The sequence below is a fragment of the Alligator mississippiensis genome, chromosome 2 (assembly GCF_030867095.1).
Source record: "Alligator mississippiensis isolate rAllMis1 chromosome 2, rAllMis1, whole genome shotgun sequence".
NCBI classification, from domain to species: Eukaryota; Metazoa; Chordata; order Crocodylia; family Alligatoridae; genus Alligator; species Alligator mississippiensis.
In genome coordinates, this window is record NC_081825.1 from 304,197,694 (window position 1) to 304,223,742 (window position 26,049).

Consider the following 26,049-nt stretch of genomic DNA (forward strand, 5'->3'; position numbering starts at 1 on the left):
GGGGAGCCGGGGGGTGGCAGCGAGCGGCTGGAGCTGGTAGCACTCAGCAGCGGAGCCAGTGGTGCTTGGCAGTGGCAGCCATGGCAGGACCTATACTGCACTGGCCATGAGGCTCCCCAAAGTGCAGGGCCCATGGCAGTCGCCCCAGTTCACTCCCGCTAGGAACGGCCCTGGCCGTGGAATATTTTACCTTGAGAATAAGGATCATACTGTACTTTTTCATAGCTGATCTGAGATTACAAAATAAACTCCCCATAGAACCATCGAAACATTTCTAACTATATTCCAAGAGTAAGGTGTATTTCTTTGACCCCTCTCCTCTAACTTGATAGTAAAACATCCTGTGAGTTTACAAATACAATCTAAGGAAGAGGCTCTTTTGGCAATCAGAAAATTGTCCAGCCTATGGGTATAGTGGTTAATCCTCCTAGCCTGTCTCAGTTCCTGTCTGTGCTAATAAGTCCTTTCAATTTCAAGGCTATTATTAGGCCAGGAGTCATGAGAATCAGTATACCTTACCTTAGGAAGATGAACTTTTAAGTAATAGCTTGACAACATTAATGAGCCACTAAAAGGTGAGAGCAGGACATTCCCCTATGAATTATCAAGTGTGCTTCCTGTTTTACCAATACTTTATAAACAAATGAAATACCATCTGATGAAAGATATTAAATACCCTTAATCACGTCCTATGATCTTTGAATTTTCTACCAGGGTAGTTTTTTTTTCCTTTTATGATGTGTCTCGACCTCTTACGTGCATAGCAGCGTTGAATTGCTAGTTGCATATTCCCTAGCTTCTACAAAACTTAGAATGAACTAGAAATATAAGAAAGTAGGATCAAATAAGACAAACATAACAGTTTTTAAATAACATAAATAGACCAAATTAAATTAATGTGTCCTGCTTACTATCTTTTAAATTTGATTTCTGTTACAGATACTCTGTCTTTTTCTTAAGACTTTACCCCTCTCTGTTGCCAAGCAACTTGGAGCCTTTTGTGGTGAATTAAGTTCAGCTGGCGAGTAGGGCGTTGTAAATCCCTTCCAATTACAATTGCATCCCACTCTTGTTATGATTATCAGTGAAGTAGCTTTTAGCAATATGGCACTGACTGCTTGTATAGTTTTTTGTGCGTCTGAAAGAGAAGGAAGCTGTGGTTCCCAAAAGGACTGCAAACTGAGATAACTATGTGTAATGGAACAGAAGTTTTTATTGTGCTATAAAAAAGTGCAAACTAGACTTAAAATGGCACCCACTTCAGCTGTCCCAATTCTCCTTCTCATTTGAGAGAGAATTTATATACTATAGCACATTGTTGTTCCAGATAGTCTACAGATCCATTACAAAATGTCTTACTCCCACTTTATTTCCTAGGAGGCAGAAGTCAGACATCAATTAGGTTAGAGTAGGAGCTGACTAATCCATTTGAATTGCTTTGAGTTGTTGCAGGAAGGTTTCACCAGATTTCCTGCCAAGAAAAGAAACCAAAACAAAAAAAAAGAATCACTTTTTCAGCTGCCAGAAAAAAAGTGATTCTTTTAATTTTTTTTGTTTTTGTTTTTGGATTCTAAATATTATCTGGCAGCTGTTGCATAGTCTGAGGATATCGATTTTGTAGCAAAATTGCTGGAAACCCCCTTTTGACACAAAGGCAGCTAGCAACATCAATTTCCAGCACAGCATTTCTGAATGATCATCTATCAGAAACACCTTGAAGACACCAGAGGGATAGAGAAGCTACCAACTGGAAAGGCTTACAACAATGCCCGGGCAAGCAACTCTCACGTGCTAGAGGTTGCCTCTGCTATATCTTCTGGGCTAATTGAACCATACCTGTCCTATGGCTTTTCTGTGCCACTCCTTTTGGGCTAAAGCAGTCTTGTTCACTGAGTATCAGCTGTGCCTCACCTTCTTCTCACTCCTTCATAAAACCCACTTTGAGGGGGTAAGAGGCAAAGCAACCCAGCCATGAAGAAACAAATAAGCAGTAAGGGGCCTCTTGGCCCCACTAATTATTTCTGTTTTGCAGCTCCATTTAACAGTGTGAGTCAGTTCATATGGGACTCTGCCTTGTTTGCTTATAGGGTTCATTGCCGCGTGGCTGCTTATTTAGCTCTGCTTGTTAGACTGTAGAAATCAGAAATACAAAAAAGGGTGCTCCCAACACCTCATCCCTGGGCTATCCACAGGCAGCTTCTGTTTCCTTAAGGCAAAAGAAAAGTTCAAGGAGCCCACTTGGGGACCATTTCAAGAGAGCATATAATTGTTTCTCTTATTTCTGTGTGACCACCTCTGCAGTTATTTCTGTAATGTAGCAGCAGATCTATTTTCGCTTCATCCATGAAATCCTATTATCAATTTTCATTCTGCCTTACAAATAAGGGGGAGGGGAGAATACACTCAGTAACTGGGCCTTGTGAGGTTACTGTAGAACCAAGAAATGGAAAAGGAAAGGTAAAGACATGAGTGAAGGACACTACAGCTTTTGACACAGTAGTCATTCCTCCATGGAGGAAACTTCTAAGCCTCATTTTCCCCAGTAAAATGCAAAGCAAGTTGTACAGGGACTCTCTCTTTCTCCTTTTCTTCTATTTTGCCATGATAGAAAATAATCTTTGCAGGATAAAGGCTCTACAAGGAACAATAAAGGTCCAAGAAGTGTGAAGATGATCCTTATAATCGTTTTCCTAAGAACAAGGGCAGCTTTTTCCCAACTTGGGGCTAGAGCTGGTAGAGGAAGAACCTCAGAATCAGTGTTATTTGGAGGAGTCATTTGAAACTGCTCTTGGGAGTATTATGTGGACTCTATTCTACCAGGAAGCCTCTTAAGAATGAAATTGGAGGAAGTGAAAGAGGAGGGGCATTAGTTCACTCACAGGTAAATCTGCTATGATTTATGCTTTGAAAAATTAATGAAATTCTCATGTCTGGTCAATGAAATGTTTAGTCTTTAATTAAAGAATATTGTAATAACAAAAACAAAGTCATCTCAACAGCCCTTTATTCATCTGCTGACTTCATTGTATGCAAGATCAGTGCATGCATGGTCAGATTCCCTTTGCCTACTCTTATCATTCAAGATCAGAAGTTATTCTGGAGTGGGAGCCTTCATTTAGAAAGATTTCCTTAATAGTAGCTGTTGTGGGAGATGCAAACTCTTTGAGATTTTCAGCCTGAAATTCACAGTCAGAGCAGCGAGCTATAACTCTGTGTCGTAGCACCAGGTCTGCCTGGGACCATGATAGAAAGCCGGTTCCCAGGAAAATCAGGTACTGCTCACTCTTAAGTGTCCCAGGTAGCAGGCACTTGAGTCACTATAAATGGAGCTGCCATGTAACCCTTTTTAAATAAATGTGAACTCTGAGGAGGCCTTCTAGCTCAAAAGGACATGCAGACCTTATTACTGATCTTGGCACACTGATCCAGCTAAGAATTATAGTAAGGATACCTCACTAGCTGACTGAATACACCAAGTGGTATAAGAAACATAGGAGATGTTGCAGGAAAATACTCTGCATTTTTCCCAAGCGATTATGATTGCAGACTGGGTTTGTGTGATATGGTTCCTTAAATGGGGGAGCAAATGGCAATAAATGTTGAAGAGCTTTATCAGTGCTGTATTAGAAGACTGAATCTTAGGACAGATATATAGTCTGCATGCATTTGGAATCAAGTGTAACCTAGAACTGGGGTATTAAAATACCCTTCTTCCATGCAAAATAAAGACTAGAATATGAGGCACCAGAATATGAATACAGTATAGAAATATAGTTTTGCTTCCAACTGGGGTTGTTGATTTACCAGGGAACAAGAAGGCTTCCCTTTCTAGTATTTAAGCCAGAGGAACCATTAAATAGGAGCTCTTAAACGGACTCCTTTGGAAGTCATAGTTTAGGATGGGGATTCTAAATTCCAGCATAACTGCTACTTCCATGTTTATTCTGTGAGTATTTGATCTAAATAACCTCTACCCATGTATTATATGAATTTCCCAGAAGGGATAGCTTAACTTCATATACAACAGATAGTGCCTGTTTGCCTGAAAATGTTTTCCAAAACATTAGTTAACATTACGTTTTCCTTGGACACACCAGAGTTTATGTATACTTATGCTAAAATGACAGCATGCTTCTGGAAAAAGCACTGCAATGAGACTTTAGTCTGGAACAACATGGTATGTCAACTCTGTCAAGAACCAGATTGATACTATGCGGTCATTATTACTTCTGGGGACCTTCAGAGGTATCTACCTCCACAGCAGATTATACCTATCAGAGGAGAAAATTCAGAAACCAGTGGTCACAAAGAGCAGTGTCATTTGTTCTCTAGTTAAATTTCTCAGTTTGCTGTCTTGGATAAGAACAGATGTCTGGCCATAACATTCTGTTGTGAGATTACACATTTTCAGAAATGTGTTAATTTCTTGAGCTCAGAGTATTCATCCCTTGGTGCCATTGTCTTGTTAAGGTACGGAAAACTTACCGTATTTTGGAATTGGGGAAGGTTGGTTGAGAAAATCTATGCCAGTATCAACACCGATGAAGTTCACAGAGGGAACAATTTTGTCCAAAATTAAATAATAGAACATGATATCAGTGGGCTTCAACACCTGAATAATAACTTTTATCAGAATGGAAGAAGGAACTAGATAATCAGCCTGACTATGAGATAATAAATCTTTCTGTTCCAGAGGAAAAATGAAGGAAAAAAAGAAATCTGTATTCACAAACACTGACAGGGAGGAGATAAATATCAACCCAGCTGATTGAGAAAGTGAAGGATCTATCTGGGATAAAGGCATCTATAGCCCAAGATCTCTCATTAGAGAGTAGTCAAGCCTTGACTACCTCCCTTTCATTACACCTGTAGCCCCCTTCCTCCTCCCCTCCACAACAAACAGTTCCCCAATTTATAGTTTCTGTGGATAAATTAAAAAGCTGTAGCTACAGTAATGGCCAAAAGAATTATAGTTTTTCTGTTCACAACCAGAGGCACAACCAGGCAGTTCTGCACCCTGGGCTGCTGTGCAGTTCTTGGGGGTGTGTTGGTTGCCATGATGTTGTGGCTATTTCTGCAACAGCCCCTCAACAAAAGTGGCTTTCGTGGCTGCTATGCTGGTTGCCCCCCTCAGTTACACTACTGTTCACAACCATTCTCCAAGACAGTCTAAGTGAATGGGAGGGCCCAGATTTCCCCAGTAGGTCCTGCTTCTTTAATTCCTTCTGATGGCATCTGCTATACAGCTCTGACTCTTTTCTGAGAAGCATCTGCTCTTGTCAAATTTGTGTCAAGATCAAGAAAAAATAAATCCAACTGCATTAACTGAGAGAGATCAGTTGCAGGAAGATATTCAAGTGTGCTTATACCACCTTTGTTTTTTTTAACCTGATAAAATATTCCACAAGCAGAATATCTTATGTCTGTATGTGTGTACAGGATTTAAATCAGCCTAGTTGGATCAAGTCAATGCAAGGGCAAAATATATTTTGCAACTTTTACAATAAAGTATGAGAGTCCAAGTGATAGCCATTTCCAAGTCACTGGAGTCAGCAAGCATATTCTGGAGCAACTTTGTTATCCAGACATAGGAATACTTTGAGTTGCTGTGCTTCTTTAAACTATGTATTTGAGGATTACACCCAGCAACTACACTTTCTATTACATGTCCTAAACACTGGGCACGTTTACATGTGTGCGTTAATGCATTAGCACAGACTAATTTGCATTGATTTAGTACCTCATATTGCTGGTACTACATTTAACGCACACTAGTAAAAGCTCATTAATGCACTTTTGGGCCCTTGTCAGAAGTGTTCAAGATTTTCTGCCTTCAAAGGCTGTCATTCTGGCATTCGCTTTGGCAAGGGCTGTTTACAGAAGTTAAGATGTTATTGAGGAATGGCAGTATTGCACCCCTCATGAGAGGCAGTGTGCGCCAACACAACAGTTATTCCCAAAATAAACTTGCTTACAAGAAATTTTATTTTCCATCCATTTTGTCCCCATGCAGAGCACCTAAAAAATAAAATTGCTGCTGAGATTTCAGTTAGTAGAAGATTAATTGGTACATTTTTAAAGTTTTCAAAGCTAGAAGGCCTTTTCCTTTTAGAACGTCAGTGTACATTCATGTAGAGTCGTGGAAGTTTCCTGGTCTGAAGGATCATAACAAACATACAGGGTGCATCTACACATTACCCTACGGCAATATAATGACGCACTACATTGCCGTATAGCATGCTATGGTACGAAGCAGTCACATGTATCTACATGTGATCACCAGCTACGTTGTCATAGCAGTGCGCTCCCCAGCAATAGTGCACCACCATGGCAATGTAGCTGGGAAATGTACCTGTGCATGTCGAGCATGGCACAGGAACAACCCATACTGCATCATGTTTTAGTACTTCTAAAAGGAAGTACTAAAACATGGCACTGTAGCAACATCACCGTATGGCAACATGTAGGCATGCCCACAGAGAGAGAGATGTAGGATGGCTATTTGATCTTAGTTTCATGCTTTACAAATTAAATGTACACACCTCCATCCCTACATAACTGAGGGTAATTGAAGTATTTAAAGAGAGAAGATAAGGGAGATGGAGATCTATCACCTCGTTCACCATTTCTTTTCTCTCCTGACACTACCACCGAACATTTGCATTATAATGAACCTGAGAGGATTTTTCCTGACGAGCATAGGAACATTTATCTTACCTGAATATTTATTTTCTGAATGGGAGGGAGCCCACCTATCCAGCACAGGTGGCACAAGGATTATAGTCCTAAAGAAAGCTTAAATTGTGTTGTTCTCCATTTTCTTTATGGGTATAATATAGTTATATGCTATATAGAAGTTGAGGTGGAGTTTGAAATTGCTTTACAGTGGGAAGAGTTTAGAAATTTCTCGATCATTTTAGTAATCTGAAAATTAAAATCTAAAGGAATTAGCTCTATGAAACCAACCTTAAAGTATCTTGTCTTGACTTGCTGGCTGGGAGTAATCACACTCGCTACTTTGATTGGCAAGCCTGATATCTGGCTCTAAAAAGCAGCAAGTAGGAGTAAGAACCATTGTAATGGATCTGTGGATTTTCCTGCTAGGAAAAAAAGGAAATTTTCAGGTAAGGTAGGATAAATTTTCCTGTTTCACAGCTGACGGGTTGTGATGCGCAGGCGATTCACAGAAAGAAATTAGGGTGGTCACAGGTCATTACAATTTTTTTTTACAATCAAGCAAATGAAGTTTTATCCTCCCCTCTTCTACTTTCCCCACACTATACATATACTGTTATTCTGAAAAATTAACTGTTCTTTGTTAGCCTCTCGAAACATATACACAGAAATATACACGCTTATTGTTATTTATCAGGGATCCATGTTTTGCTTTTACTTTTATAATAGATATTAAAGAGTTACACAGATTGTTTGACTTTAAATATGAATATTAAATCTTTCTAGCAAAAAAAAGCCAGTGTTAAAGTTATGTTAAAAAAATGTCTTTTTACATAAGAATAAATTCTGCTTGTCTGGAATTTTCACAACCCTTAACTACCTGGCTACAATGTTCTTTTAAAAAAATGTTACTTAAAAAATATGTTTTAGGAAATATCTTTCTGAAATATGTGTGTTATATTAGACAATTAATAAATCATCTGGGATTTTGTTGTTTTAGCAAAGTAGAATGAATGATTTGCACTGTCTGAACTTAGATACCTGGACTTGGTCTGGAAGGTAAGTTTGTGTGGTACTTAAAGTTGTATATAAGAGAGTGGAACTATTTAACAGTATGTTTTAATGCTACATTTGATATTTTAATGTATGTTTAATGTATGTTTTAATGCTACAAGTTTTTCTGGGGAGAAAATTTGATCCGGGGACTATTTAAAAAGCTGGTACATTTTGTCTTCAGTTCACTAATGCACTTTTGCTAGTGCGCATTAAATTTAGTACCTCCATTGTGAGATGCTAGAAAAAGACACATTAGCCTATTTTAATGCACACTAGTGAAAGTGCATGGGGTTTTTTGTGATGCTTTAATGCACACTTAAAATAGGCTAATGCGTATTAAAGGGCCCATGTAGATGTGCCCAGTGTAACTTAATATGATAGTTGCTGTTAAAAAGCTCTCTATTGTGCTCCAAAGCACCACTGATGGTAGGGAACACAATTTCAGCATAGCCTGTAGTGATTTAACTGCCTCATTTTCACATTCAAGTATGCCATTTTACTGTTGCATGTTTTTTGAACATGGTTTATACTACTTTTCTAAAGCTTTTATAGGTTAAAGCAGGGAAAGATACATTTCCATTTTCTCAAGAAACAGTTCTTTAAACAAAAATAATAGGATCTAAAATGGGACAGCATCCTACATAGTTATTTTTCAACAACATACCATATTTTTCTCACATGTGCATGCACCTTTTTCCAAAAATCAGCTGCTGAAAACTGGGTAATAGCAGTGTCTGTATCCTAAGTGTCTGGTGGGGAAAGTGAAAATAAAGCTGTACTGCTCCATGGAGAACAGCAGAATGACCATGCTGGACTATCTAGTAGACCTGTGCGAATAGGGAAGAATTTGATTTGGATTTGGCCGATTCAGGGGACAGTGATTCAATTTGCTGATTCAGATCACTGTCCCGAATTGATACAGCCAAATCAACTTTGGAAGATTTGGCGCTGATTCGGAGAGATTCGGTGATTCAGATCGGCCGGGGAGAAGCAGGCACAGCCGGGTGGCTGCAGGTTCTTCTATGGCTCTTCCGGCTGTGCCTGTCTCTCCATGGGTGGGAAGAGCTGCAGGAGAAGCCCCCATGGGTGGCCTGCCCAGCCCCAGCCTATTTCCAGCACTTTATAAAAAATAAAAAAAAAGCCCCGTACTCACTGGTTGCAGGAACAGCAATTGGGTCCTCTGAGAGCTCGTGGCAGAGCCTCCCCCCGCAGTGCGGGGCAGCGGGGATTGCCCCCCACACTTGGCACCCAAGTGACAGCTGCCCCATGGGGTAGGCGCAGTGCGGCTTGACAGGGTGCCATGCACTGCCTGGGAGCTGGGGCTGAGTGCTGCCATGCTCCGGCTGACTGCTAGAGCCACCCCAGCTCCCAGACAGTGTGCGCGATGGGAGGCAATCCCCACTGCCCTGCGCTGCATGGGGGGGGCTCTGCCATGAGGCCCCAGAGGCCCCAATCGGCACTCCCGCAGCAGATGAGTGCAGGGCTTTTTTTTTTAAGTGTCGGGTGAGGGATGGGGCTGGGTAGGGGAGCCATGGGGGCTTCTCCTGCGTCTCCCCCAGCTGTATCTGCCTCTGCCCTGGTGGGGAGAGCTGTGGGGGCCATACCCTGCTGCCTTCAGGGGGAAGGGTGGCGCAGCGATGCACGTATGGCTTCCTCCGGGCAGCAGCAGAGCATAGCCCCTGCTCCCAGCGCTGCTGCGCCTGCATTAGCACTGGGAGCAGGGGCTCTGCCCTGCCTCCACTTGCTAGCTGGCGTGGGGAGTGGGAAGGGTGGACAGAGGATGCAGGCGCGGCAGCGCTGGGAGCGGGGACTATGCCCTGCTGCTGCTTGTCCCCTTCCGCCTAAAGCAAGGCTTGCCCACATCCTGCCGGCCCCCCCCACCCCCGCTGGGCAAACGGCAGCAGGGCAGAGCCCCTGCTCCCAGTGCTGCCATGCCTGCATTCCACTCTCCCCCCACCCCCCTCTCTGTGTAACACGTCCCCTGCTCCAGCTGGGCAGCTTGTCCCAGCCCCAATCCCTCCCCTCCCCACACCCTTCCCTCCCCCGTCCCCCAAGCCCAACAGACTTGCCAACTGGAGGCAGCTGCGTCAGCTGCCTGTCTAGTCTATGGCCAAATCTCTGAATTGGCCATAAACTTTTCTGAATCGTTTTCTTAATCGATTTGGATGTTTCAAATTGATTCAGAGCTTTTACTTGGTCTCCCAATTCAATTTGGATTTGGAGATTTGGTCCCCAAATCGGACCGAATCTCCTCCAAATCGAATCAGCTACCGAAGCTTTGCACAGCCCTACTACCTAGTTGCTGGTACTCAGTTACTTATTGCTACTTACCAGTATTTTGAAGGAAAAGTCTTTTTTCTTCCTTCTACCTTTCAAAAATAAGGTACATCTCTTGTTCTGGGGTATGCTGTGTGGGAGAAACTATGTTATTTGTTGTTCTTTGAAAGTAACATTTTTGATAGAATACACTGAAGATAAGGAATCATGATGAACAGGAACAAATGATTTATTGTGATTGTGTCTGTTCTTCCTGAAGTTGTCTCTCACTGTGCAAGACAATGGAATACAACTGCTTTGATGATAAGTCTGTGTGGATTCCACTCAAGGTGCTATTTTTACCTGTCTCTTTGTACCTCTACCTTATCCTAAAATTAACCTAATTTCAGTTCCATATTCTGTGTAAATTACAATATGTGTAATTTGTGATCATTACCAGTTCTACATTCTGTCATTCAGCTTCTCCACAGCACTGGGTGTTACTACAAAATGCCTAGCTGTTACAGAGTTGTAGCTGAAAAGACAAAGCATTCATATTTATCCATATATAGTTTGGTTTCTCAAACACTGGCCTTAATAGGATGTTTCTATAGCCCTGAACTTTGTTCTTTACCTGTTGTGACGGTTCGGCTTTGTGGCAAATTTTGAAAAATTGTCCTTCAGCCTGTCACTAGAATGTTGATTTTAATTAACTCCAAGTCTAAAAATGCATAGCTTCTCAAGGACTGATTTTGGTATGTGCAGATGATTTATACCCAGAATCAAAATGAACACATCAGCTACAGTAAGAACCAGCCTTGGACTGCTAAGACACATGTCAGTGTGCACACAACACCCTTAACCATATTTATGGCACCTACATCAATTTACAATGCAAGGTACCGTAAGTATGGTGTATCGCTCCATGATGTATTATCAAGTAGGTTTGCATGTTTTCTGTGACTTATACTCTGTCATCACTGGGCCTGGTGCTCAGAATATACCTCTTCCTACAAACCTGCTAATTACAGATGCATGTATAATAATATTCAGCAGATACACAAACCTTCTTGCAGTACAAAACTTGGCCCTAAAAGAATGTGATTCTGTGTGTATATTCTAGTTAAAATGCATCAAAACATTCCTCCCTATTTTAAAAAATTCTAAAATGCAGACTTTTACAGAATACTTCTAAAAAGCATTATATAAACAAGCAAGGCAGCATCTGCTAGAAGCCAGCCCTAATGGAATTGGCAATCCTGAAGTAATGATGTCATTAAAATTGGATGGTCAGTGACCCTCTGTATCTCAAGAACAAACAGTGATTTGTCATATTTCTCTAGCAGACAATTTATTACCAACCACAAATGTTTTCGGAAAGCTTCCTCATCACTCCAACATTTCACTGATGGTGAAACCACAGTATAGATTTCTTTGCCTCCAAATTGAACATGAAGTTTCTAGTTTTCCAAGATCTGAGAGCCATGACACTTTGCAAGGCAGCTTTCTTGCAGTGTAGGAGCAAGGTTCCATATACACATATCTGCTGAATTCTGATAATTAGGGTACTATGGAATATAAGACAAGATGCAGCATCTGGTCAGATAATCGCCTCAGAATGTCTACTTAGGCATGATTGTACTTCTGCACAGTGAGAGCCGAAAATCACAGAACCAGTCACATGCTTCAGACGGATCCAAAATTAGATAATTACACAATAGTGTACTTGAGAGCTAATGACAGAGATTTCGAGTACAAGAATTCCTACTGAAAAATTGAAAGGTCTCCACATGCAAGTTTCCATAGTCCTGCATACAAGTTGACCAATTTAATGTGTCTGTCCCCAAAATCCATGATATTTTTTACATTTGAAACTCTGTGGACTGCCATTTGCATCATTTCCATTTAGATCCATTCACTGAAACAGTTTTGACCCTGCTGCCTCCCCATCTTGTCATATTCTGTTTTCTTCTATCTCACTATATCTAGATTTATCAAGGGATTACTCCATAATTACCCACCAGTTAATGGCCTCCGCTAGCATAGAGTCTTAACATTGTATCAATCAGAGGGGTTGGCAAATTGCAGAGACTCATGGTTGATCCTCCTCACGCAGCTGAGGTGGTGCTGAGATCTCATCCAAAATTTATTCCCACTGTTGTGTCAGACTTCAGTTTGAATCTATCTGTTGACCTCCCTGTTTTCTTTCCAAAATCTCATTCCTCTCCAGGAGAAAGAACTTCACATCTTGGATGATTTTGGTGCCGTGTTAAAGTATCTTGTTTGGGATGAACCTCTTTAGGCAGACCCCCATATCTTCATGGCATTTCTGTCTTACTCATCTTTTTCTACAAATTTCAAAGCTCATTGTTGTATAACACAAGCTGCCTCTCCTGCATGTTTTAGAAACATTCCTATACCTGAGTTCAGCAAGGCAGTGATTTGGACTAAACTCCTTACTTTGTTTTAAACATTATGCTCCTGACCTGGATGCTAGATAAGATGTCATATTTTTTAGGACACTACGGGCACGTCCACACATACAGTTAATCTGAAGCAATAAGCTCTGGAGCAGTTTGACCTGGAGTAAACTACTCCCAAGCGCAGCACCTATGCCTGAGACAGCAGCAATTTGAGCTGGGGCAGAGCATTTTACACTAGGGCTGGAGGCACCGGGGTTGGGGGATCAGCCCAGGCTCCACATGGTGGCATTGGGTAGCGTCAGGGCTGTCTGGGGCATGAGGGTGCTAAAAGTGCAGAGCTGTATGGCTAGGTGGCAGGCAGGAGTCTGGCCCCCTGCTGAGTGGGCACGATTTACACCTGCGGTCAGTGTCTACACATACATTTAATCGCTGTTAATTATCCTGCCATTAGATAGTACTGTCCCCTAGTGTCCCTACCACTTTACTAGCTTATGGTGGCGTTAATTAGTTTACTGCAGCCTAATAGTGTTGCATGTATAGACAGTGACATTTCACTCTGCAGCTAATTAGTCTACTCTGTAGTTAAGCACGCATGTAGACGTGGCCTGTTACAATGACTAGTGGTAGCTAGGACGCTACAGTCTGGCCTTCCAGGTAGGGCATTGCTTAGCAGTCATCTAGACTGGGAAACACAGGGCACATATCCAAAAATAAAATAAAACCCTCATGGTAACTGCCTCTTTCTGGTGTTATCCATGTGAGTCACTTGACCTGCCCTCTACCCCTGATTTTTCAGATTTCTCTTTCAACAAAGATTCTGAATTGATGGGGGAAGCAAGGGATGATTATAACCGCTCTGTTCTTTATGTCGTTAGTGGGAACATGCAAAGATACATATCCAATACAGGTGCAGCCCAGTGACTGTTCAGACTCTTATCCCAAAGCACCTGAGACTTTTTTTGCACCTGGTGTGGGATCTACACAGATGACATCTGGAAGAACCACACTTTTTATGAGACACAGCCATGATTTTTTTAAAATATTACAGATGTACACCTGCCTTGTTTTGCAATTCACATAGACCTGGCAAGCTGTTCATCATTCAAAGAGTACAGTTCTTTGGGGAGTTCCAAGAAACACCTCATCTCAGAAAATAGTTGAAGTTTCTCAAAAGGTGGCTTTCCTCCCTTCAAGTCTGGGTGAATCTGTGGCACTGTGATATGTAGCATCTTTTTGGATAAGAGGTAAAGCCAATGTCCTGACCACTTACACTCATTAAAGATATAACTCTTCTCAGGAACAGAAGAACTATAGTATTCTGTAGCCCCACTAGTTACATTTGGCTTGAATAATAGAAGTGAGTTCACCTATTTAGCCTGTGCATTTTCAGTACATTATTCTTCATTTCCTAAAATAAAACTGATCGTGTGCATTAAATAATCACATCACTGGTTTTAAAAAATCCTGCTATGAGTTTGAGATTTGTAAATATAATTATTGTAAATGGTATGTTCAGAGAACAATTATGGCTGTGTTAATTAGTTACTTATTAATTACTTATTACTGTAGCCTAATAGCATTCCACGTGTAGACAGTGACACTTTACTCCGCAGCTATTAAATAATAATAACTAATAATATTAAATAATGTAATAGCTTGTACTAATAACAATTAGTACAAGACTTTTTGTTTCAGTTTTGAACAGCATTGTGTTGTAGAGCATAGTTGAGGTTTACTCCAAGATAGCCTTTTCCATCAGAGGAGGGTCCCTGCCTGTTTTAGAATGCAATGAACTGCCAGACAAGTTTAGTTTTAGCATTCTTTTAAATTGTTTTTTGTTTGTTTTACCAAGTATTCATACTAATGGAGAGAAACCAAAAGATCGATCTTGGCACACTTTGACCTCTGTAGGGGATGACAAGCTTTTCCTCTTTGGTGGACTGAGTTCAGATAATGTTCCACTCAGTAAGTAATTTAAAAGTTTTTTTAGTGCTAACCAGGATGTTATATATATTCATCTCTGTTTTGAAGCTGTTTTGTTCTAGGTGTTGTTTTATGATTCTCACACTGCATGAATAGTTATTCAGAGAGTTTATGATTTTATATAGCACTGTAGATACACATAATACAGTACAAAGAGTTTAAAATGTAAAAGACAAGGGGGAAATTTTCATTCATTCACTTAATTGTCATCAACTGAATTGCACCAGTAATAGCACTAACAACACACAAATAATAGTTTAGAGATAATAGGTGTTTTTGGATAAATGTAGCATTAGTCACATGTCCCAGTTTGACCTATGCAACCTCCAAGTAAAAAGTTGGAGAACTTTTTACTTAAATGAAAAAAGAATAGTTGAGGTTAATGTCTAAACAGTAACCGATATAGGGAGAGAGAGATAAAGAAAGTGAAGGAATACTGAGGGGTGGTTTTAAGATTTATGAATTATCTGAGGCACAGCAGGCTTCACAATGATGAATATAGTTCTGTCATTTTAAAGCAGTCTTCCTAATTTGACTTGAATATTTTATTTTTTTAAATGTGTTTTAAGTCCAGATGTCGACGTAATTGACTTTTTCTATTGTGAACAAAAGAGAATTTACTGTGTTCAGTTATGAAAACATTGAAATGGTGGTTGTTAATTCATTAACTATAATGAGCAGTTTCTTGATGTGATAATATGTAATAATGATAATATAAAACAAAAAGGTACTATTTTATTCCCCAAGAAGGAGTCCTAAGATGTATATTTTTCCTTATTTGCAGGTGATGGTTGGATTCATAGTACTACAACAAATGGATGGAGACAACTTACCCACTTACCAAAGAGCAGGCCTAGGTAAAAAGAAAGAAAGAAAGAAAGAATAGCATTTACTGAAACTACTGATTATTTTAAAACAGTTATATGTTGCATTAAGTCAAAACATATTCCTTTAAAATAACGTATTTATCAAAATATTTTAGAAACTGAGCTTAAACAACTTATGTTTTATGGTTTTTCATTACTATGTGTTGTCTGTTATCTTCAGTATTTATTATACATTATAATGAATGCTGGCATTAATAGTTTTTGTAAAGAAAGAACTTCATGTCAAGTCAAGCTGGCATTTTATTTCCAAGTACAAGTTTTACTTGGCTTTCATGTAGCATTTTCCATCTATAGTTCTCAAAATGCTATGCACAGGAAGGTATATAACATTTTTCATTTTTTTTCTTATGAAGAAGCTGAGGTAGCGAGAGATGGAGTTATTTGTCCTAGGTAATTCTGCAGGTCATGGCAGAGTCACAAATAGAAACTATCATCTGACCTCCTTTCCAGTTCCCTAGTTACACTTTCTCCCATAAAGTAGCTACTGGATCATATAAAAGTGACCCAGCTTTATATGATTGTCCTGAATGGGGCAGGCCAAAGAACCACTTGACAGGCACTCCTCCAGACCATAGTTTAGAGTAATATATGTGAATCCTATGATCAGATTTTTAGCAAGTGGATAGATCTGAGATCTCAGACCTCACTGAAATTTGTTCTGTGATTGACTTGCACAGGCTTTCCTTCTAGCCCAGTAAACAGAATAAAGGCATCTGCTCTGGTCTATACCCAGGGTCCCTTTCTATGCTGGATTATTTCAAACTGGTGCAGAGCATTATACCTGTGCCTTGTGCCTTCATATATGCAGAGGATTAGTGCAGGACTTCTGCAATATAGAAGGTCTTTAATCCGAACCTCTGCCATGGAATGATTTGAGAACAGTTTCTTAAATGTGTAGGTAGAAATATATATATTGATATATACATATATAAAAATGTAGCATGTGTCACATGCACAAGTTTATTGCTATATTTACCTGAGTTTCAATTAAAACAATATTTATGGTGGTACCCCTAAAAATTCTGAATTATTTTTGTTTTGAATGATGCATAATGAATAATCTCTCTGACATCTATAAAAAACCTTTCCTCCCTTCCTCTCCCTTCCTCCCACTTTGAATCCCCTCCCTCCCACCATCTCCCCCCAGAATTAATTTTATGTTTAAACTGTAAACTCTCACTGTTTAACTAAAGTATAAACTATGTCATGACTCTAATTGTAGGTAGAGAGACTGTGTGAAAAGATTGTTAATTCAGCTTATGCATTATGTAAATAACATGCTTTATTAGAATGTTTAGGTGATGATAAGTTAGAGCAGCTGTGAGAGGACATAAACTCTATCAGTCTATAGAAAAAGCATCAGGTTGCAAGCTAGAATGTCAACAAAGTCAAGGCAGGAAAGGCTTTCCAGTGTTCTTCGATGAGGAAGTCCAGGCCACAGTTTCCCTAATGCAGATAAGACAGAGACAGACCTATCTACAGGTATGAGGAAGAGAAAAGGTGGGATACAGTTTAGTGTAAGGAGAAGAGTGCATAATTACTGAAATGAATGAAGTAAGAAAATATGAATGCATTTTGAATGACAATTCCATTTATGCATACTTTTGTTAGTAGCTAAATAAACATAAGGGCCCCAGTTCTGCAGCGACTCTTATCCCTTCTTATCCCCGTTACTGGGGATAATGCTAGCAAAAAACAGCACAGAATTTGGTTAGTTAATCCTTAAATAAATAAATGCAGCACAGTGGAACCTGTTTATGTGAATCTGATAAGTTTGTAAGATAAGATTTTTTTCCAAGCTATTTCATATGCACAATACATTTCTCTTGAGCTTGATTTTGGTAAATGTGTAGCAAAAAGAAAATGATCCACATAAATCTTGGGTGAGGCAGAAATTGATGGGAGCTGACACAGAAGGGCCTGTGTTCTGTGACTGCAGTTTTAGAATCCAGGAATGAGAGTCAGCACCAAAGAACTCACAACCTCAACTCAGTCAGTACTCTATTTATGAATTAATAATAAAGTGGAAAACGTTATAAAATAAAATATTTATAAGAACAGAGATATTTTATAATTATCTAATTTTTCCACTGTAGCATTTTATGTAGAGTACTGATAATTTAAGTCAAAATATGTATAACTAACCTACAGAGAAGCGTGACAGGCACATTGATATATTGGTGTATAGGAAAATTGTTCAACAAAGCCCCTTCAAAGTAAAATGCCTAATCATATTGCTCTTCCCTACTTCTAATCTTCTCATATTGGTAAAGATGTGAATAATTTGATCTTTCAAATTTTATTTTAAGTGTTGGAGCCTCCTGGAATGCTATATTTTTCACTAAAATAAAAGTTTTAAAATGTTTAAAGTTCTTCTTGGTAAGTCTTAGCATTTACAAAATGGAGTGCTCCTTTTAAGTATGTTTATTGTGTCCTTATTCAGTTTTCTTTTCACATGAATAAAAACACTAAGTCAGCTAATTTAGTTGTTTTACTAATAATAGGCAAATAACCATTATTATTCAGTCACTCATTATATTTATAATTTTTTAGGTTGTGGCATACAGCCTGTCTTGGCAAAGAAGGGGAGGTGATGGTATTTGGTGGAAGCAAAGATGATTTGCATTTCATGGACACAGTGAGTTAATTTTATAATAAAGCTCTAGTACTATCATAAAAATGACTTAAATTATATTAATTCATTAAAATGACTGAAAATTCATAAATGTCTGAACATTCAGGGTCAAATCTGCAGTTGTTATAAACCAATGTTTATATTGTTTATACATCATTGGCTTTAGTGGAGCTGAGTTGATTTACACCAACTAGAGTTGTGATCTTCAGAGTTCTGAATATACACACACACATTTATATGTAATGTATATTATTTGGTAGTATTGCATATTGCATTAGTTTTTGTGCTTTAAGACAAAGTATGACCCATATGCAGAGCCCAGCCTCTAACTTTAGTGGCGGGACTGAGTGCTATAAAAATGTGCAGGGCAAAAGCCATACAGGGTACGGACACATGTACATTTGTAATTATTTCAAAAGGGGAACATTTCAAAGGGCAAGAGGTGGTATGTTCTAATTGTTATGTGTAAAGGGTGTGAAAGAATTTTAGATCCCCCTTTCCATAGAATGGGTTAGGCTGGAATATCATTCACCCTGTGATCATGCTCTACCACAGGCAGTCAGTAAGGACACAAAAGCAAAAAGATTTATTATATTGGAAGAAAAAAATATACAAGAAAAACTGACCATATCGTTGGAAGACAGAACAAAAAGACAGGTATCTTACCCTCTCGTCTGAGTACAACTTAGTCCTTTAGAGAGTCCTGCCAGTATTTTCATGGATCAGCCTTCCTGTTGATCCTGCCAGCTCTGACCACTGGGGACCTGGACTCTTCCCCAAGCCTAGGATAATCCAAAATTAAAGGACAATTTTAGGTAGCCCCTAAAATGCCTCCAAGCCAACCCTTTCCCACCCCCATCAGTACTGTCCTAATTGCTCATGCCTGTCAGAATCCTCTAGAACAGGGGTATCAAAGATAACGCCTGTGGAGCCATATCTGGCCTACAGTACTGCCTGCTGTGTACAACATGCACTGGCCCCAGCCTTGCACACTACATGTGGCTTGCAGAACCTGTCTGGTGCACAAGGTTTCAGGTTGGTCTGGGGCACGTTCTGCATGCAACTCCCATGCCAGACCAACCCTGCGCGCCGGATCTGGGCTGGTCTAGATTGAATCTACAGAACAGCCCTGCATACTGGATCCAGCATGCAGGGTAGGTCTGGTGTGGATGTTACACGGATCACTTGCCCCAGTGTGGCCTCATGTGCTGTGCATAGTGCACCACAGACTGACTCCACATGCCCTATGTCATGCTTGGGCCCAGAGCTAGGGCTGGCACGTGCTGCATATGGTGTGTGGGGCTAGAGTCAGCCTGCATGGGTGATCCAGGGCACATGCTGTGGCTGTACCAGACTACCCCTGTAAGCTTGATCTGGTACATCAGGCCCCACTCTGGCTTGTGGGTCCACATGGGTTTGACACCCCTACTGGAGAAATTTCTCTCCTGTCTGGGGCAACTGAAATTTCTCTACCTAATGGCTCATTACTCAGAGATGCCTTTGCCATTAAGGGGTTAAATTTCCCATTACTAGCAGCCAGTCCCTAGGGTGCCCATCCCCACAATAACCCATCTGCCTGTGTTTGGGAGTGGCAGTTGTTCTTGCCCTAGTAACACAATGGCAAGCGATACTTAGCAGTTTCACCTGTGCCCTTTTCCTTAAGTATGCATCCCTCAGTTCCCTTGATTGAACCACATCTAAAATCATAAAGATATGTACAGGCAGCATAGCATCAACCACACAGTGATAAAAGTGACATGAAGGAATACAGCATAACAATGGCCTTTCAACAAGGCCACATGAGCCATGTTAGTAAAACAAGCATAAGAGAAACTGCATGATGCTCCACAAACACCCCAAATTTTGGTGGGATTTGTGACACCCGTTTTGAGTGGGTTCCATGTGTGTCCACACCCAAAAGGGCAGCAGCTAGTAGGTTCTAATTGTTACTGTGTGGATAAGCTGAGAATGATAAGAATGCAGAAAAACCCCTCCACCTTTACATTTAGATGAAGCAGAGTTTGTTAAAGTTGAAGGGGTTTTGATACATTCACATTGTTCCCTGCTTAGCCACATGTAACGATGAGAATGGAACAGCTGCTTCCCTTTTGAAGTGGCTCCAAGTGTACGCATGTCCATACTGATAGGCACACTGTTTACCACTTAAATCCATCCAGATAATTCCCAGAGGATGCTTTGCTAGCCTGTTTGCAGGAACAGATACTAGAAGGTCTAACAGCAGCTCTTCAATCATCTAGAGCAGTGGTGCTCTACCCTTAGGGTCAGTCTGCAGATTGGATCGGGCCTTGGGTGCCAGAATCAGGCCCAATATGCCTTGCCAGGATTGGGCCCCACACTGACTCCCCCATCCCCACACACCTAGATCAGGTGCCATGTGCCCTGATTGGTCTTGTGCTGTTCCCTCCCAACTCAGCACACCAGGCTCAGGCCTAGCTACCTCTGCTGAACCCGGCATGTAAGGAGTTCTGCTGAAATCATTTTGGATACATCCATAGTTTCATAGTTGGTAGGGCCGGAAGGGACTTGAGCAGATCATCAAGTCGGACCCCCTGCCATGGGCAGGAAAGGATGCTGGGGTCAAACGACTCCGGCAAGGTGTCTGTCTAGCCTCCTTCTGAAGACCCCCCAGGGTAGGAGTAAGCACCACTTCCCTTGGAAGTTGGTTGCATATCCTAGCTGCCCTGACTGTGAAGTAGTGCCTCGTGATATCTAGTCTGAATCTACTCTCCGTCAACTTATGGCCATTATTCCTTGTTACTCCCAGTAGTGCTCGGGGGAACAGGGACTCTCCCGTTGCCTGCTGGTTTCCCTTGGCCAGTTTATAGGTGGCCACCAGGTCCCCTCTCAGCCTTCTCTTGTGGAGGCTGAATGGGTTCAGGTCCTGTAGCCTCTCCTCGTAGGGCCTGCCCTGCTGACTCCTGACCATCCGAGTGGCGCTCCTCTGGACCCTCTCGATGTTGTCCACATCCCTTCTGAAGTGCAGCGCCCAGAACTGGATGCAGTACTCCAACTGCAGCCTGACCAGTGTTGCATAGACGGGGAGGATCACTTCCTTGGACCTGCTCGTGATGCATCTGTGGATGCATGACAAGGTGCAGTTGGTCTTCCTGACTACGTCCCCACGTTGGCAGCCCATGTTCATCTTGGAGTCTATAATGACTCCAAGATCCTGTTCTGCCTCTGTGCTGACGAGAGGGGAGTTCCCCAGCCTGTAGGTGTGCTGCTTGTTCTTTCTCCCTAAGTGCAGCACCTTGCACTTGTCAGTATTGAATCCCATCCTGTTCTCATCCGCCCACCCCTGTAACCTGTCCAAATCCAGTTGCAGCCTGTCCCTCCCTTCTAGCGTGCCCACTTCCCCCCACATCTTAGTGTCATCTGTGAATTTGAACAAAGTGCTTTTCACCCCCTCGTCCAAGTCGCTGATGAAGATGTTGAACAGTGCGGGCCCGAGGACCGAGCCCTGGGGGACCCCACTGCCCACAGCCCTCCAGGTCGAAAACGACCCGTCCACCACCACTCTCTGGGTGCGGCCCTCCAGCCAATTGGCAACCCATCTGACTGTGTAAGTGTCGACACCACAATCTCCTAATTTTTTAATGAGAATGGGGTGAGAGACAGTGTCGAAGGCCTTCCTAAAGTCCAGAAAGACTACGTCCACCGCGACACCTGCATCCAAGGATTTTATGCCCTGGCCATAGAAGGCCACCAGGTTGGTCTGACAGGACCTGCCTCTAATGAGCTCATGTTGGTTGCCCCTAAGCATACACTCCCCTGCCGTCCCCTCGCAGATGTGCACCTGGATAATTTTCTCAAAGAGCTTCCCCAAGACCGAGGTAAAACTAACATCCCTATAATTTCCTGGGTCCTCCCTCCTCCCTTTTTTGAAAATGGGGACCACATTGGCCCTTTTCCAGTCCTCTGGCACCACACCAGAGCACCATGAGCGCTCGTAAAGCTGTGCCAGGGGTCCCGCAATGACGTCTGCCAATTCCCTCAGCGCTCTGGGGTGTAGATTGTCAGGACCTGCTGATTTGAACACGTCCAGCCCCTCCAGAAGTTCCCTGACTAGGTCCTCACTCACCCTGGGCCTGGCTGTGCCTCTCCTGGGTCTGTCCAGGATCCCGGTGGGAGGGAAGTTCTGGTCCCCGCTCAGAAAAATGGAGGCAAAGAAATTGTTAAATTGGTTAGCTTTGTCATCTGGTGAAACCACCAGATTTCCAATCGTGTCCTGCAGAGGCCCCACGTTACCCGGAACCTTCTTTTTACCCGCTGTGTATTTAAAAAAGAATTTCTTGTTATCCTTGATCTGGGTCACTAGTCCCAGTTACATCTCCGCCTTGGCCTTCCTAACAGCCCCCATACAGTCCTCCCTGGTGATGGCCCCTCCCTTCCATTGGGTGTATGCCTCCTTAACTTTGAGATGTTCCTGGATGCTTTTGGTAATTAGTTTGGCTTTTGGTTCCATGGGGGCTTTTGAGCACTCTTCCCCCTTTGATCCGTGTTGGGATTGCCACCCTTTGGGCTTGGAGGATTGTCTCCTTCAGGAACGACCACTCTTCTTGGACTCCCAACTCCCCGCCCCTCTGGGACCTCAGTGCCTCCCTGACTAGTCTCCTTAGCTCAATGAAATCCGCCCTTCTGAAGTCTAGGGCTGCTGTCTGGCTGCAGGCCTTTGATACCCTGTGCTGGATGGTGAATTCCAATAGGCGATGACGCTGTCACCCAGGTGGTGGAGCACCCACAGTCTCTTACCAGATCGTCACTCGTAGCCAGGACCAGGTCTAACAGGGCATTTTCCCTGGTGGGACTGTGCACCTCCTGGGTTAGATGGAGGTTCTGTAACACGGCTAGAAACCTACGTGAGTGGTCAGATCTGGCTGACTGCTCTTCCCAGCCGATGTTTGGATAGTTTAGGTCACCCATGATGATCACATCCTTTGGCTTAACTGCCTCTGTGAGCTGACCTGAGAATTCCTGGTCCAGCTCTTCTCCTTGGTTGGGTGGTCTGTAGTAGACCGCCACCATTAACTCCCTTTCCCCCTGACCCCCTTGTATTCTGACCCAGAGCACGTCAATCTGCCCCTCCTCTGATCCAGTGCTGCTCGTTGGGGATGTGAATTGTTCCTTGACATAGAGCGCCACACCCCCGCCTTTCCTCCCTGTCCAGTCCCTCCTGTACAGCCTATAGCCCTTGATGTTCACTGCCCAGTCGTACATTGGATCCTACCACATTTCGGTGAGCCCCACTATGTCTGGGTTTGTGTTAGCTAGCAGGAGGGCAAATTCCTCCTGCTTGTTCCACATACTACAAGCATTAGTGTATAGGCATTTAAGGCCTCCTGATGGTATATGCATCGCCCCCCCCTAATCCCAGGACTATCCGGGTCTTTTATCTGGGTATTTCTTGAGCTCATTGTCTGTTTTGGCTGGGCTGTTCTTGTGGGCGACACTTGGTTTGGTGGTCTGAGGCTCCCTCCAACTTCATCCTCCCCTTCCCCCAATGAGCCTAGTCGATGTGGTGCGCCGTGAAGAGATGCGCTGAGCCAGCTCATTATGCGCTAGCTTGGAAACCAAACCAGCATAGCTGTGTAAGTGGAGTACTGTGGGCTAATTAGCTGCATAGAGATGGAGGTCTTCTTATTCCCAGAGCAGCACCATGCTAATGCAGCTGTACTGCATCCAGTTCTGGAGCCGGCACATGTAGAGCTAGCTCATTTATTCCTGGACTGTGTTGTCTTCTGCCATATAATCATACTCATGAATGCTACGCATGTGTATAAGTGTTTGCTGTGGTTGACTTAAATGTAGACATGACAAGTAAGTGTAACAATAAGAGGTAAAGTAGAAAGAGAGCTAGGGTAGTAATAATAGTATTATTGGTTATGTAAGTTAATGTTTCCATTCTGATGGTTCTGAATTGTTTAAACTCTTTCTAATTTGATTCTTTACCATTTTAAAGATTTCTGATCAAACAAAACACTCATTATTTTTATATCATGTAATGCAATTGCTTGGCTTTCCCTTTTTATATTGACTTCTCCCAAGCATCTCTCTATCTACCATTACTACTTTCTTTAAAAATACCTTTTAATATGTACTCTATCCTCACAACTCCTTAGCTTTTTTAGCTTAGTGTCGTAAGTGACTAGCTATTGGGGCTTTACTGCCATCCAGGTACCAGTGGTGTGTCCCTAAAGGTCCAAGACTGCATACTCCAGTACTTGGTGAAAGACGCATTCTGACATCAGTCGGTACAGGACTGAAGATGCACTGGAAAACACAATACTGTAGAAAATGTGGCCATACATATCTCATTGGGTTATGTGTCCCCAAAGTCCTTCCTCTAGGGAGATGGTTAGCATTTTTGTAAACTAAGTGTTAATCTAAATATTAGATTTTGGTTAGGTGTTAATCTAAAAACAGACTTCAGGCATGCTTATAAGTCTACATTTTTCATGGATTCATTCATAGATTTATAGATGCTAGGGTCAGAAGGGACCTCAACAGATCATCGAGTCCAACCCCCTGCCTGGGCAGTAAAGAGCGCTGGGGTCAGATGAGCCCAGCCAGATGCCTACCTAGCCTTTTCTAAAGACCCCCAATGTAGGGGAGAGCACCACCTCCCTTGGAAGGCCATTCCAGATTTTGGCCACCCTTACTGTGAAGAAATGTTTCCTGATATCTAGCCTAAATCTGCTCTTTGTTTGTGATTTTATATTTATCCATCAAAGCAAATAATGGTGGTTCTATTTAGGGTTGTGGCACATAGGCTGTCTTGGCAAGCAAAGGGGAATGATAGATTTAAATCTATTTTGGTCATTTCCTAATTGTTTTTCTTTTTTTGTTGGTATTTTTTTCATTAGGGACACTGCAGTGACTTACTGATCTTTCAGACAGAACCATACTCACTTCTTAGGTAAGCTGAGATTATACAGAGGTACAATGAATCTAGGGCCAGCAGCTGTTGTACTGTTTTTAATATCTGAAGAGGGTTTGATTTTATTTATTTTTTTAACATAAAGCACTTAGAACCATTTATTCATGGAGAGGCTGGTAAACTATAAAACCATTGTTTTAGTTAATATTGTAAATGTATTATGTATAATATTGCAAAACAGTATGAAAGGTTTAATTGTTTTGCAGAATGGTGATTTCATTTATATATGAGTTGATTTTAAAGATGTTTCATTGATATATCCTTAGTTTATAAGACTTCTGTAAATCCTGACTTCTTTTGTAGGTTGTGCCTTGACTGCATTGGCAAAAATGCCACTTTTTTAAAGACTCAAATATCCTGGTTACCACCCAGACTTTTACAGCAAGTATTGAAAAAGATAACCTTTTGGGCGGCAGTTAAATATCGTCAGGAGAAAAGAGCTGAAACTGAAAGACAAGATCAAATAAGTGTCACCTGAGCAACAGTAATAACATTATTGAACACTACATGTAATTACAGTGTACAGCAAAGTTTGTTAGTTGCTACTGTATTTACTAATGCTACAAATCAACTGTTTGTTTAGCTGAGCTTTGAACAAGTTTGAACAAGTAAATCCTTTTTGTTTCCTGAAGTGTAAGAAAGAGGTATATATTGTATATATGATAATAATTCCACCCCCTTCAGATTTTTTAGGTTAATTTTTGCTGTTGTGGTCTTAATGAGCCAGTTCTTAATACTTATTTTTTCTGAATGAAAGTCACATAGCATATTGAACCTTTTCAGAGGGATAAAATGTCTTAGATTTAAAATCTTATTTTCAAATTTGGCACATCAGCACCTGCTGAAATTAGTTTGGCACAATATTTTGATAAGCTGTACTTTTGCAATTATTAAAAAACAATTTATATTATTATGGTTATAATTCCAAATGCTATTATTTGATGTGACAGCACACGTGCAAGCCTAATTATTGATACTTGGAGCTAACAATCCTACTCAAAAGCAGAGAAATCAACAAGTTGTATAACTGTGGACATTAAATGAGCTCCATTATTTGTATATGGAAATACAAATACAGTTCATCTGTGTTTCACTAATTCTGTAATCAGTGAAACTTTTTCAAAATAGATTATATATATATTGTATTTTGGATATGTAAATTTTATATTTTAGGTT

At 41.4% G+C, this 26,049-nt stretch overlaps 1 protein-coding gene across 2 annotated transcripts in view; it reads left to right on the forward strand.

Annotated features, from left to right (window-relative positions):
* Window positions 1–26,049, forward strand: part of KLHDC1 (kelch domain containing 1) — a 39,991-nt gene that overhangs the window by 12,387 nt on the left and 1,555 nt on the right. The window contains exons 8-14 of one of the 2 annotated variants that reach the window (XM_059723430.1): window positions 7,676–7,734; window positions 10,268–10,337; window positions 10,753–10,886; window positions 14,263–14,375; window positions 15,178–15,250; window positions 17,834–17,918; window positions 24,800–24,852. In XM_059723430.1, coding sequence (XP_059579413.1) covers window positions 7,676–7,734; window positions 10,268–10,337; window positions 10,753–10,886; window positions 14,263–14,375; window positions 15,178–15,250; window positions 17,834–17,918; window positions 24,800–24,852 — 587 coding nt within the window. Of the gene's footprint in view, window positions 1–7,675; window positions 7,735–10,267; window positions 10,338–10,752; window positions 10,887–14,262; window positions 14,376–15,177; window positions 15,251–17,833; window positions 17,919–24,799; window positions 24,853–25,176; window positions 25,784–26,049 lie in introns of those variants that run through there. The other variant, XM_014601319.3, reaches the window with a different exon arrangement.